This window comes from Rhinolophus hipposideros, assembly GCF_964194185.1.
Source record: "Rhinolophus hipposideros genome assembly, chromosome: 8".
NCBI classification, from domain to species: Eukaryota; Metazoa; Chordata; class Mammalia; order Chiroptera; family Rhinolophidae; genus Rhinolophus; species Rhinolophus hipposideros.
In genome coordinates, this window is record NC_138054.1 from 38,431,768 (window position 1) to 38,445,563 (window position 13,796).

General features: G+C 39.8%; 1 protein-coding gene across 3 annotated transcripts in view; it reads right to left on the bottom strand.

The window, feature by feature from the left end:
- Positions 1-13,796, bottom strand: part of AK5 (adenylate kinase 5) — a 200,288-nt gene that overhangs the window by 45,447 nt on the left and 141,045 nt on the right. For all 3 annotated transcript variants that reach the window (XM_081056817.1, XM_081056818.1, XM_081056819.1), the window contains exon 10: positions 12,467-12,511. In XM_081056817.1, coding sequence (XP_080912943.1) covers positions 12,467-12,511 — 45 coding nt within the window. The remainder of the gene's footprint in view (positions 1-12,466; positions 12,512-13,796) is intronic.

Here is a 13,796-nt window from a genome sequence, read left to right on the forward strand (position 1 = left end):
TATTTTAGTACTGAGGACATAAAGATGAGAAGACAAGTACCCTGCTCTCAAGAAGCTTACATCTATAAAATAACAGAGTAAACTGGATATTTTTAATCAGACAAACATATGACTCCTAGGAAAGTTATATATGTCTTTAAATATTTGAATGGATACAATGGCAGGGGGAAAGCTGATTTGCTCTGTGTTGCTCTGCAGGTCAGTACTAAACTAAATAGTAGAAATTTTGCAGAGCAAGTTTTAACTGAAGCTTAGGGAGATCTAGGTAAAAACAGTAGCTGATGAATAGAAAGAGACCCTTCAGCTAAAGGGGAGACCAACGAGATGCAGTCCATGCCTCCAATAGGGCTCAAGGCTAGGAAAGTCCCATTCAAGTTCAAAGACACCACAGTGGGGTATGAGAGAGAAGGAGTGGCATTACTGGGGCTTTGGTGGGTAGCCCAAGAGGCATCGCTGGGCAGCTCAAGAAGAAATACTTCAAAAGTAGGGCTGCAGCCTCTGCCCACTTACCAGGCTACTGTCCTGGCTTTGAGAGTAGACTGCAGACCTCTTGGAGGCCTAGCTTAATTCTACTTTCTACTGCTGCCTTGGACATTGGTGGTAGTTCCACAGAGGAGCATCTTCTGTCTATTGTTTTGGTAAGCTCAATCCTTTCAGGGATGATTAATAACCAAAACTGAATAAATTATAATATAGTAATACAAAGGAATAGTATGTTTTGTAAAAGTCAAACCCACTTTCCCTGCTGCCAGGAGGAGGCCCGCATTAGAATCTGCTGTAGAAACACAATTTCTATTTTCTTTTTCATTCTAAAAACAATTAAACCTTGTGATTTTTAAACGGACACACGACAATTTGAATATAGACTACATGTACCAGCTTCCTTTGCAGGTAAAAGTGTCCCTGTGACCAATGGGATAAAGGCAGCAATGGCGAATACAACATCCAGGAAGTAGCCTTAAAGGGACGAAGGATATTCGTCTCCCTTATTTCCTCTTTCCTGTTTAATAGAGTTAGGACATAATGGCTGGGGCATCAGCAGCTGTTTTAGGACTTGACGTGACTCTGGAGAAGCCACATAGAAGAGTAATGAAATATAGTTCCTTAATCTGAGTGTTAGGGACCACAGCATATCATACCAGTCCTATGGCTGCTTGCTCCTAGAATTTTACATGAAAGCGATATTTCTACTTGCTTAGCAGCCATTATTATTTTTGAAAACGTGGAGTTGAAAAAAATCCACATTGATTCATTCTCTAAATAGGGCTAGTTATTATTAGTTATTCCATTATTCATAAATAATAAGTGCCCTGTTCCTTCAAGTTTGAAATAAAGGTTGGATGATTATTCATCAGTGATGCTCAAGATTCATTTCCTAAATTTGTTGGGGAAGTAAGCTAGACTGACCTCTCTCTGAGCTCTGTGCTTCTTTTGCCGGGGTGGAGTGAGTACAGTGGGCACAGTCTCTCATTTTACACCATCCAGTGATGTTGTGCAGTGTTGGAGATAACACTTTAATTCCAGCTTCTTCTTTGGAGAGGACTTGAAAACAAGTGCTCTAATCAGTTATTTTTGTTTGTTCTGAGATACTTCAAAGGCAAACCTCTCTAAGTTTTGCAATCACTTCTATTTTCCCTGAGAGCATTAAAACACACATACACGCACAGCCTGTACAACTAGACGGGTCAATATGAGATGTATATGGGCAAAAAAGGGAAGTTTTTCCCTCTTGGTGCTACCTTGCCTGGTCACCAGCCCTGGACTGGCCCTTGGTCAATGTCATTTTTATCACATCATTCCACAGCATCCAGGGCTTCTGTGATTTGGCCCACCTCCTTCCTGTTCTTGGGCCATGAGGAGAACATTCATACTACTGAGACTGGTCCTCTACTTAAAACCTCCCTTCTGGAACTCTTCTTTCCCCAACCCTCTCTTGAACTTAGGGGATCCCATCCATTCTCTGAGGTCCCTTTGATTCTCAGCTTCTATAGGAAGAGGCTCCTGACATTCAGCCATTGTGCTTTCTTTGTCCTCTCATCCCTGCTCACATTCACTGAATAGCTTCTTTGTCAGTTAATCCTACACTGTCCTGTATTCGTTCTAAAGTTTTCATAAGCATCAATTTTTGCTTCATCAAATAGATCATAAGCTCTTTGAGGGGTGGGGACATTAAAATTTTTTAAACAAAATTCTGCCCCATACTTATTGCAGTAATGATGCATGATACAGCCTTTGCTTGCTCTTCTATCTTTAATGAGAATTTAACAACACATTAACCCCAGTCCATACTCCCTTCTTTGAAGAGTGGTAACACTCAAAATTAGTACCACCAATGTGATGATTTACTAGCCATTTGTTTGGTGTTTTGCTTCCTGGCATCTATGTCAGCTACATAATAGTAGATTGGAACTTGATTCTGATATAGAACCCATGTGCTACCTAACTCAGCAAAATTTATCAAATGCTACAATTGTTTTTGTTTTTTGGTAAGAAGTGGTCAGAAAAACTTTATGAAGTCTCCATATTAATCTTTCAGGACCAAACCAGAGGAAGCGTCTGTTAGTTATGGCTGGTTCTTAAAAATGACCAAGCCCTATGGTTTTACTTCATACCTCTGCTCTTATCATTATGACTCTGAAATAATTATTGGTAGAAGACAGACTAACCGATTTATTTCTGATAATGGGTCTTTATTTACCATAACTGAGCTTGGGGAACTTGGGTTGGGTATATTTATCTGAGTTCTCATCACCTTGCATTCCAATTAAGTCCATTCATTCATTCATTCATTCACTCATTCACTCTACAGACCTATATTGAATGCCTACTAAGTGCTTTGCACTGCTTAACAATCTCTGTTTCTCAAGATCAGATGTTGGAATGAGGGGCAGTCTCAGATCTTGCCTCAACAGCTCTACCCAGTCAAGCTGAGGACTTCCAAGAAAAACCAGACTCTGTTCTGCATGCTACTCTGCCTGTGTCTGCTTTTCATGAATTTACTATAAGACTTACTGCAAGCAGGAAAATATTGTTAATTTGACTAAATTGGTTTCTTCCACTTTAACCCGAGGTCATTGGGCTGGCGTGGATGGGAGAATATGTGGCAGTAACTCGGTGGCCGACTCTCTGGTAGAAGGCATTCCTCGAAGCATAGGAAAGACACGAGGAACATCTTTAAAGTCAGTTTCTCCCACAACATGAGAAAAAAATATCAGCTGGGTCACAGGAACCTGGTTTCTTAAAGCAAAATAACTGTACTCATTTACAAGAGCAAAGAATCTTTCATTGCCTTGACCACCTAATGGTTGGTTTAAATATATTTCATTTACAGCTAAAATGAAACTCTTGGTGATGGAGCTTGGAGCAAAATGCGGGGGAAGTACTTCAGGAATGTTACATTCAGGAAGGCTAAAAACTGTCCCCTGAATCACTGGCTTGCTGTTTTCTTTCATTCCTCAAGGCTAGATATGGTCTCCTATAGGAAAACCTGTGTTGTGCTGTTGTAAACAAATGCAGGAATGTGTCACAGGAGGAAATGGCAGCTGATAGGTGGGTTTAAGCCAAAGGCCTAAGAGATACTTTATCACTTCAACTGGCCCTGATCCCAGCCAACAACAGCTGCTCTAGGTGAAATGCCACTTAACAACAGGTCAGCCCCTTAGGGACTGTTCAATTTTAACAAATGACACCAGAAACAGACACAGGATTTTACACAACCTCTTCACCTCTGTTATGACTCTCCCATCTTATAGGTATCTTTTCCTTGTCTCCCTTTTTGTAGAATCCTCTCTTATTGGTTGTATCCTTTCATTTAGCATATACTAGTAATAATGATAGCTAATTCTTGTTGAATATTTACCAAGAGCACTGTGACATGTGTTCTTGGTCATCGACTCTATGACCTAGGTACTGTCATTACAGGTGAGAAAACTGAGGAACAATGGATTTGCCCAAGGTCACACAGCCAGAACACTGGAGAGCTGGGATTTGAACTCGAGTAGTTCATGCTCTTAACTAGACTCTCTTGAAACAAATGTGCTTGATTCTCTCATACTTAAAAAAGATTCCACTTTTGACCTTCCATCTGCTTTAGAAACTGCCCTAAATCTTTCCTTTCTCAGTCAAGTTTCTCGAAAGTGGTCTGTACACATCCTCACTTCCGTACCTAATTGCCCCTGAACTCAATGGCGTTACTCCTTTCTGTTCCACTGGAACTGTTCTCGTCAGTCACTAATAACTCTTTGGTTGCCAAACCCAACAGACAATTTTCATTACATTGTATTTACCTTTCCCAGTGGAAACTCTCTCCTCCCCTGTCTTCTATGACACCATTTGCTCCTGATATTCCACTTTGCTCTGTTCTCTCCTTCTCTGGCTCTGGCCCAGGTGTTTATTAGACTCCAGGTCTCAGCTTTCCTGCAGCCTCACTCTGCCTAAGCTCACTGGATGATCTCTTGCACATACATGGCTTCCTTGCCATGGATACCCTGGGGAATTCCACATCTCGGTCTACAGCCAGAACTAGTATTTTGGGTACCAGATGTCAAAAACCTCTAGTTCAGTGGCCATCACCTCATGGATGTTCCATAAACATCTCAACCTTAAAATGTTTAAAACTGAATTCTTTATCCATCTCTCAAAACCCATTTCTTCTCCACATTCCTAACTCCTCGAATGTGGCACCTCTGTCTACTCGGTGGTTTAAACTAGCCACTTCTGAGTCTTGCTAATTCTTCACATTCACCGGTATACACAAATGGATCCTTCTGTGTATGGATTCTACTTCCTAAATCTCTTGGATCTATTTCCTCTTTTCCATTTCAACTGTTTCTTGTTCCTCTTTTGTATGACCATCCAGATGACCCCCTGCCTGGCCTCCCTCCTGCAGCCTAAACTCCCTCTCACTGCTACGAGAGTGGTCTTTCCGAAATTCAAATCTGATGACACGTGACTGAGTAAAAAGCCTTGAAATTTCCCCATTGACACAGGATGAAGTTCATATATCTTAGCCTGGTGTTGTCAGCCTTTCGTGTCCTGGACTTTGCCTCTGTCTCCAGCTCTGCCTCTCACTGCTTCCTACCCTCTCATCTCTGAGGCTTGCTCTTGAACCCTTGTTCCCTCTCCTTGCCATGGGAAGAAATTTAGCTTTCTTCCCACTTAGCACTTGGCTAATTTCTTTTCTTTCTCCAGAATCAACTCTGATTTCCCCACTCCATCCCTATACCCCTTCTTTAGTCTTTCTCTCCATCACCTAGGCCTCTGCCATTGCAAGTAGCAAGCTGTGCTGTTTGCTTTCTCCCTATAACATGAGCTCTTTGAGATTACAGAATGCTGCCTTTCATCTTTGTATGCTCAGACCTATAACTTGGCTGCTACATAGTAGAAAATCAATAAATGTATCAAATGAATTAATGAAACTCACCCAAAGGAATATATATTTAATGGAGGAATTTAATATAGTGGAGAGATCATCTATTTATCGTTAGGGACGTTTAAGCAGCATCCTTAAAGTCTTTATATCCCTTGGCCTAGGCTATTTTTTCCTCTATCTCCATACTAAGCCATTGTTTGAGGTCAATATGTAGTCAAACACTTCACAAACACTTGCTCATTGTTGCCTGTGGCCCTCTGAAATAGTTTTGGTAATGCTCATAAAAGAGGTTCCCATGCTATGTCTTCTTAATAAATATGCTGACATCAATGTGTGTTAGGAAGGGGTTCAGTAATGGTTCAGATATTTTTATGCATTCAAATCATTTCCTGTTTTGAAATTTTTACAGAATTTCACATAATTGGGAGAAACATGGCTGGGGCACTCAGAGGTCTGTCTCATTGATATTCATTTGATGTCTTATTATTTTGTCTTTGTTTTCAGACATCAACAGCTGTGTAAACAGGAACAAAGTAAAATAGAAAATTGAGGCACTTATTCAAATAAGTATGACAAATCCTTCCCTCCCCCTCTGTACTCCCATAACCTCACCTACATTTTGGCTCCTTACTACATATCTCTATACACTTATAGAGCATAGGCTTGGAAATCTGAGAAACTTTGTTTGAGTCTTAACTCTATCACTTATTAACTGAGTAACCTTGGGAAAGTTACTTAACTTTTCTGAGTCTCCATTTCTTCATCTGTAAAATGGGGAAGAATAGGAGTACTGATGATTGGTGTGAAGGTTAAATCAGATAATATGTATAAAGACAGCACAATATCTGGAACATAGTCACCAGGATACATTAGTTTTAATATTGTTATGAGGTAATTCAAGTCAATATTTTGGAGGTAGAGGATGAAAACTTGGACTTACTTAATTGCCTTTGCAGTTCACTTCCTTCCTTAGGGCTATGGCTCTGTTATTCATGCTTCCAATTAAAAGAGCAGTTAGCAAGGTCAACTCATTGACTGTTCAAACTTGGGGTGGACAGAGAACGAATATTATTTTGCCATTTTAGAAGAAATTCAGAGAGCCTAAGGGATTGGAGCCCCAGAGCCTTGCTACAAACACGAGATTTTGGGTGTTCTCTCATGTTCAGTGCTGTGTGCTTCTAGAGTCCCCAGCATCGCCAGGGGCCACTGATCATTCTTAGTGGGTCTGAGAACAAGCAAGAGAGGCTTTCAGTGAGTCAGGTCTGGAGATGTGGCCCTTGCTGAGTGAACAGGCTGAACGTCTAAAACTTCACGAGGTGATTCTGTTGGTAAGTTAATGGTGCTTCCAAAAAGATCTCAACAAATGGGTAGGGAGACAATGAGTGTGAGAGTATGAGGTCTCCATTCACTTCACCTGCAAAATTCAATGGCCGTGTTCCTTTCTTTTTAGCAGTAATTTGCCCTTCTGGATGATTGTTAATTAACTCAGTATCATTGCTTTCTTTGAGGAAATGATTTAAAAAACATGGAAAAGAAAACCCATTTCTGCCCTGTGATACAGTGTTCCAAGGACTGTTTAGTGTCTTTTGAAACTCAAAGCTCTTTATGCATAGCGAGCCATTATAAAGGTTTATTAATTTGGTCTGATTAAATTAAGAAAGTGTTTTGTTCCAGTTCGACATAACTTAGAACCTTTTCGTAATGAGTTTTAGGGTCGTTGCCAGCATGAAATGCCTGCATTTCTTCAACATTAGAAAGAGAAACACCCCATGGTTTGTAAATGCATTTGATGTTCTCTTGGAAAGTGGCCCAATATCTCTCTTCCTTTACTCTCCCATCCTGAATAGTCTGGACTTTGAAAATATGGGTGTCGGCTTTGGAGAATGTCAATGGGACCCTTCCTTAACTGCATCCCTTCAGGGGAAAAGAGCTGTGACAATTACGGGTCTGTATCTAGAGTAGGGGTGATGTTTCATAGTGAAGGCAGGCCACAGGCTTTGGAGTCAGATGGAAACTTATTTCTCTATATGCACCCAGCCTAGCTCATGAGCTGCCTGTTTTCACTTCATAGTGGAAACTCAACCAAGTCTAGCCTACGGTTTCTTAGTCCAATCCAATGATTTTTGATAACCTTGATAGTCCACTTCAGCTACAAAATTCATATGTTAAATCCTAAAGTCCAATATGATAGTATTGGGAGGTGGAGCCTTTGGGAGGTGGCTAGGCCATGAGGGTGGGACTTTCATGGATGGGATAGTGTCCTTATAAAAGAGGCCCCAGAGAGCTCCCTTGCCCCTTCCACCGTATGAGGACACAGCAAAACATGGCTGTCTTCCCAACAGGAAGTGGGCCCTCACTAGTCATTGAATCTGTTAGTACTTTGATCTTAGACTTCCCAGCTTCCAGAACTGTAAGAAATAAATTTCTACAGTTTATAAGGCACTCAGTCTATGACATTTTGTTATAACAGCCCAAGCAGATTTAGACAAGTTCAAAGTTCAGACAAGTTCAGTCTCCAGGTCAAGGCTCTTCTCCCACCTCAAGGGTTTTCTTTACCCTTCCTCCAGTCCTGGTTTTTCCAGTGCTGTGGATCCCTTGAGGTGTACCCTTTCCACCTTCCTTCCAGACTCTGCTTTGGAGTCTCCTGCTTGTCCTCCTGATGTATCCTCTTTGTTCAGTTCTAACAAGCACCCAGACTTTTTTTTCAGGCAACCATTGGGTACACAGAAACATTCAGAACTTTTCCAGACCCATAGGAGCCTAGAGAAACAGGGGCTTTTAGTAGATGCACCCCTTTTTCCCAGATCCCTTCCTCACATTTGTGAGGTTATTTGCTTTTGAAAAGACAAGTGAAACCAAGGCACCAGGAACTTTTTCCTCCAAGACCTCGGGTGTTGGTCCTCAAAATGAGGTCCACAGACCCTGGGTGGAGGGCCCTATTTTGATTACAACACTATTTGATTAAAACTATTTTCTTTTCACTGATGGTGCAGAGGCAATGGTTGTAAAACTGCAGCGCAAATCCAGGCAGCAGCACCCAAGTCTGCTAGTCACGTATTCTGTACCACCGTGAACTCACAGTAAAAAAAAAAAAAAAAAAAAAAAAAGAAAGAAGTAAAATGCCACTGTTACTTAGAATACCTTTGACGAGCAGTAAAAAAGGTTGATGTAATTTCAACTCTTATGCACACTTCATTGTAATACTTTGTGCGACAAAATGAGAAGCACACACAAAAGGCACTTCAGCACACGCAGATATAATGGTTTTCTTGAGGCAAAGCACAGCGTGATTGTTGAGTTGTTTAACTAGTTGCTTTTTAAGATGAACATCATTTTCACTTTCTGAGAGACTGACTAACAGATAAAATATTGTTTTTCTGACTTCAGTATCTGGCAGACATTTTCTTAAAAAGAAATAAAGTAAGCCATCCTTTCAAGGAAAACAACTGGCAGCATTTGTTGCTAATAATAAAATCCAAGCTTTCAAACCCCGATCCATCACTGACTAGTGAATTATTTAACTCTCTAAAGTCTTGAAATATCAGGATGGTGCTGCTACTCCATAGAATAGATACAAGCATTAAATAAGATAATATTATAAAACATTTTATATAGTGCCTGGCATCTGTTAAGTATTTCATAGACATTGGCTCCTATTATAGCTACATCAAGTTAAAGCAATTTGATTTGTTATTCATTTTTAATTTAACCAAATATGTGAGTCAATTTCACCAAAAATGTTCAACCTGAGCCGCAAAGAGATACTCTCTAAAAATTAGAGTTATTCATAGTTCTTTAATAATAGGGTAACAATGAGATGACAATAGAGCTATAATGGAATAATGACAGGCACTGAAATATTAAGCTTTGAGCAAAAATTCTCATTGCTCAAATTTTCCTCCAGGAAATAAATAGGACGAGTTGTGCAGTGGTTAAATGCACAGAACACAAAAATATTGTACAAGTACCTCCCAAAGCTTACTATTTAAAAGCAGTTTATCAGCACCAGTGCCAAGATACACAAGGCCATATGTGTCCCGGACACAATGAAAGTTACAGCCATTGAATGACGTCTTGATCATTATGCCATTAGTATCACGCCTCACCTATAAAGTCAGATGATTTTCCATACTGAAGCACTTCTACCAAGGCTTTGGATAGGAATTAATGGGAATTCAAGTTGTGTTACATTTTTGGGCACAGGCACGCTATGAAAAACAGAGAAAGGAAAAAGAAGCCAAATAGATTGGATTGGAGCAAGATAATGCTCAAGAGATTAAAAAAGAAAAAAGGAAAAAAGAGAGAAATGTACCAGAAAAGATTGTGAAAAACTGTGGGCTCCTGTTAATGGGATATAATGAGGCACTTTAAAGGGTATTTTTACATTTTTCCAAATATTTTTCCATTTTCAATAATGACTGAGTCTCAGTTTTTATATATTAGCACAGTTCTTATATCTTGTGTGAATAACCAAAGTCCTTAGGACGCTTTTCAGTCCTTTTGCTCACCAGGTTCTATTCTGTGAGATCTCTTACAGTATGTCCTTTAGAAGGTACTTCTATATAAACAGCTATTGAGCTGTTTATGAACCTTCTTCATGAACCAAGAGGTAATAGTCACACAACATTCAAAGGGCCAACTAGGTCCGTCCTTGCCACCTTTCTTTGCCTTTGTCCACTTTCCCTGGACATTTTTTTTCTAATCAGATGACAGTGCTATTATCTACCACTACTTATAACTATTTTGCGAATGAGCAAGAAATACCATCAGCTTAGGTGGGGGAGCGCGGGTAGGGGGAAGTTGGTATTGCTTGTTCTCAGTGAGAGGGTGGCAGCTACATGGAGTAAGGAGCATCTGATTAGGCTCATAATTAGCCTGAAAACCATCCTGCCAGAAACAGCTACAGCAGCAACCTGCCTGTCAATTCCATTCCAGGAATTCCAGTCACTAGTTTGGTTGTTATGGAAACTGACCACACTGCTTCCTAAAGAATTCATTATTCCAACAAATATTTGGTTTTTTAGTCTTTACAGGTATCTAAATGAGGGATGTATACACAAGAGATGAAGGAGCACGGAGGAGGAAGGCTGGTGATTAGACAAGACTTCACAGGGAGTTCTAACTTAAACCTGACCCTGGGGCACGATTAACTCTGGGAGAAGACATTTCAAGTGAAGAGGTTGGCAAATGCCAGAGAAGTTCAAGAGATAATAATGATGTAGGTGGAGCTGGAGGCAAAAAGTTGGGGTGTTGTGGGAGATGGGAAAGACAGTAGGAGAGAGCAGTGAAGGCCAGTCTAAGGAGTCTGGCCCTTTTTGTGGACAAAGGGGAACTGATGGTTACGGTGAAATAGAAAGAGTGCTTTAGGAATATTACTGTTATCTTATGACTAACATTGAGGATGTTAGCCTAGTGTCTGCTAATATAACAGCTCCACTGTGGTTCTGGTAGACGCCGAGACAATAATTTAATAAGTGAAAAATCCAGTCGTCTTCTTATATAACCACACTTGTTTCATTGAAATCAACTGACTCTGTTCATTAAAACTACTCAAAACTGCTAGGGGTGTGTCTATAGCATCCTGAGTATTTTTATAAGCTCAAATTGACCTGCAATACTACAGCCCCAAAATACCACTCTACCGTCTGTCAAGGAAGTGTTTAGAACTAAGGCCTTTATGTTCAAGCGGAGTCCAGTAAATAGCCTAGAAGTGATCAGTGATTTTGTACCTTCTACGGCCCAAACAGTAAGCTGAAATCTTTTTTCACCACAATTGTAACTGACCAGTACGTTGAAATACAGGAGAGTTTGGTTGGCTATAAGAAAAACTTTTTGTTTAGAGCAGCAGTTTTCAGAGTATGGTCTGTGGAGACCCCTTCGGGGTCTCAACCTTTTCTGATGCCAAAGATTTTATATTGTGCTGTTTGACCTTCTGAAGGGCACAAGATTTAGGAACAGGTGAGCTGAAAGCCTTAGTTATACCTAAACAGAAGGAAGCGACATTTGAAAATACATATCGAAATTCAACTGTGAGTGCTAAACAATGAGGAAATCTGAAACAGTGTTATTGCTAGAGTCAGTGACAACCACAAAATGCTATATTATTTGTAGAAGTATTTTTGGACCACATTATTCAAAATGTAGCTATCTGTGTGACAATAAAGGCTCATTCTTTGGATTCCTGAACACCAAGTTTAAAGGGTCCCCCTCTTCCTAATTTGGCTCCAAAGATAAAAGCTAAACAGATAGACAGTATAGTTTATTGTGTCTTGGCCTTGATGCCAAGAAAGCTGATTAAAGTTGATGTGGAAAGGGAAATTTTCTGTGAAATTAGGATGATGAATTCCTCTTTAGTAAAAAGGAGAAATAGTATACTTTTACTTTCTGAAAAGAATGTGAAATAAGTGTGTCAAGAGTCCATCCAGTTCCCCAGGTTATGGTCACCTAGAGGCAAGCAGGTCAGAAACAGAACTCACTTTGGCCTCAAGGATTGTCACTGCTTCAAGACATGTTCTCCTCGGCTAGAATTCTTCCTTCTCTCACTTCTCATCAATCCCTCAGTCACCCCATTCCTTTAGTTCCATGCTTAAATGTCACTTACATAGGGAAACCTTCCTTGGTCAGTCTATATAATTACCCATTTCTATCTCAAACACTCCAACAGGTTCTCTGTTTCAGCTCTTTGTATGCCTCCTAATTTTGTGACAATAACTTGATTAGTTCTTATTTTCATCTAAGGTGGAAGCTCTGTGATCCCTGCTCATTGCTCAGCGTGGGCCCAACACTCAGTAAGTGTCTGGTGGATGATTGAATGTGGGAGACGGTTGGGGTATCAACCCACATGACTGAGTGGTAAAGGGGGGAGAGACCACTTAGAGTCCTGCTTTGTCTATGCTGAAAAGATACAAAACCTAAAATAGCATAAAACAGTGTAAATAAAAGCAGCAATCTGAAAGCCTGTGTGTGAGTGTGTGTGTGTGTATCTTAACCAGGAAAGTGGCAAGACTTCAAAACAGGGTGAGAAATGAATTGCCTTTTCTTTTCTACTAAGTTGTTATTATTAGCAATCGCATTAGAAAATTTGAGGTTACTCACCAATTATGAAAATAATTTTACACTTCCTCAAATCTTCCATGACACCTTTAAAGTAAGAATAATTTATTAGCAAGAAATACTGTGTTTCACTTATGTTATGTAAAACCCAAAATCTTGTAGATTTTTTTATAAGAAAATTGAAGTTGAGTAAATGTGTTAATAGGCCATAATTAAAGGGCACCGATGACCATTTCAGCCTTATTCCCAGAGCCAGGTAACATATTTTCATTTTAACATACAATATCACTTTTAGGTAGTAAAACTGGTAAGGCATTAAATAGCATGAGTCACAAAGAAAGATAATTTAAAAAAATATTAGAGAAGTTTCTAAGTGTCTCAGTTCTGAGTTATTTCACATTCGTAAACATTCGCTAATCTCTCTTTTTATAAAGAGGCGTTAAGATATAACTAGGGAGTCTGAAAGACAATATTTTAAAAATAGTTGCTATTTACAGAAAACAATGCTATTTTCCACATTTAAGGTAGTGATATAAAATTTCTTTTTAAAATAAATGTATATAAATAATAACAGTGAGTCAATTTACAGAAAAATATGAAGTAAATAATATATAGTGTAATAAGTCGCACAGAGATGATGCGAAAATCAAGAAGGTGGCAAATGAAGACTAAATTTTGGGAACCACTGCTTTAAGGCAAAGAAATGATTAGAAATTTTGGCGAAGTGTGAAGTCCTGTAGAGCAGGAGTGTCCAAACTTTTTTCAACGTTTTTCACCAAGGGCCATATGTGGTAAAATACACAAACAGCGGGCCACTCACTCGAGGTGAAGTACGCATTGCCTCACCTGGTTTATTTAAGTAAACTAAATGTATTTTTGGAATTTGCTGCGGGCCAATTAACAATGGATCACAGGCCACAGCTGGCCCGCGGGCCGCAGTTTGGACACCCCTGCTCTAGAGTTTGTGGAGCTCTAAAAGGTTTTCAGCTGTCATGGGGTGTAGTAGGTAGCCATGGGGGATGGGTAGACAAGAACTCTATTTTAGTCCTGTTGTCAACTGACTTGACCTAGACAAGTGACTTACTTTGGACTTCAGTTTCTCCATCTGCAAAATAAAGGTGTTGGACCCAGTGATTGCTAATGTCTCTTTTGGTTCAAATACTTGTGATTCTGTGGTTCGTATAAGTCAATAGGCCACACAAGGAAGTAGCCCTCATTGTCCCTTGGCCACAATTATGATGTTATTATTGTAAGTTTAAGATATCTTCCTAAGGTAATCCAAAATTCTAAGAGCTCTTGGGTGAGAGTGAGGTCCCCCAAGGAGATAACTACAGTGAAAAACTTGAATTGGGAATGGCTCCGTGGGGTTGGG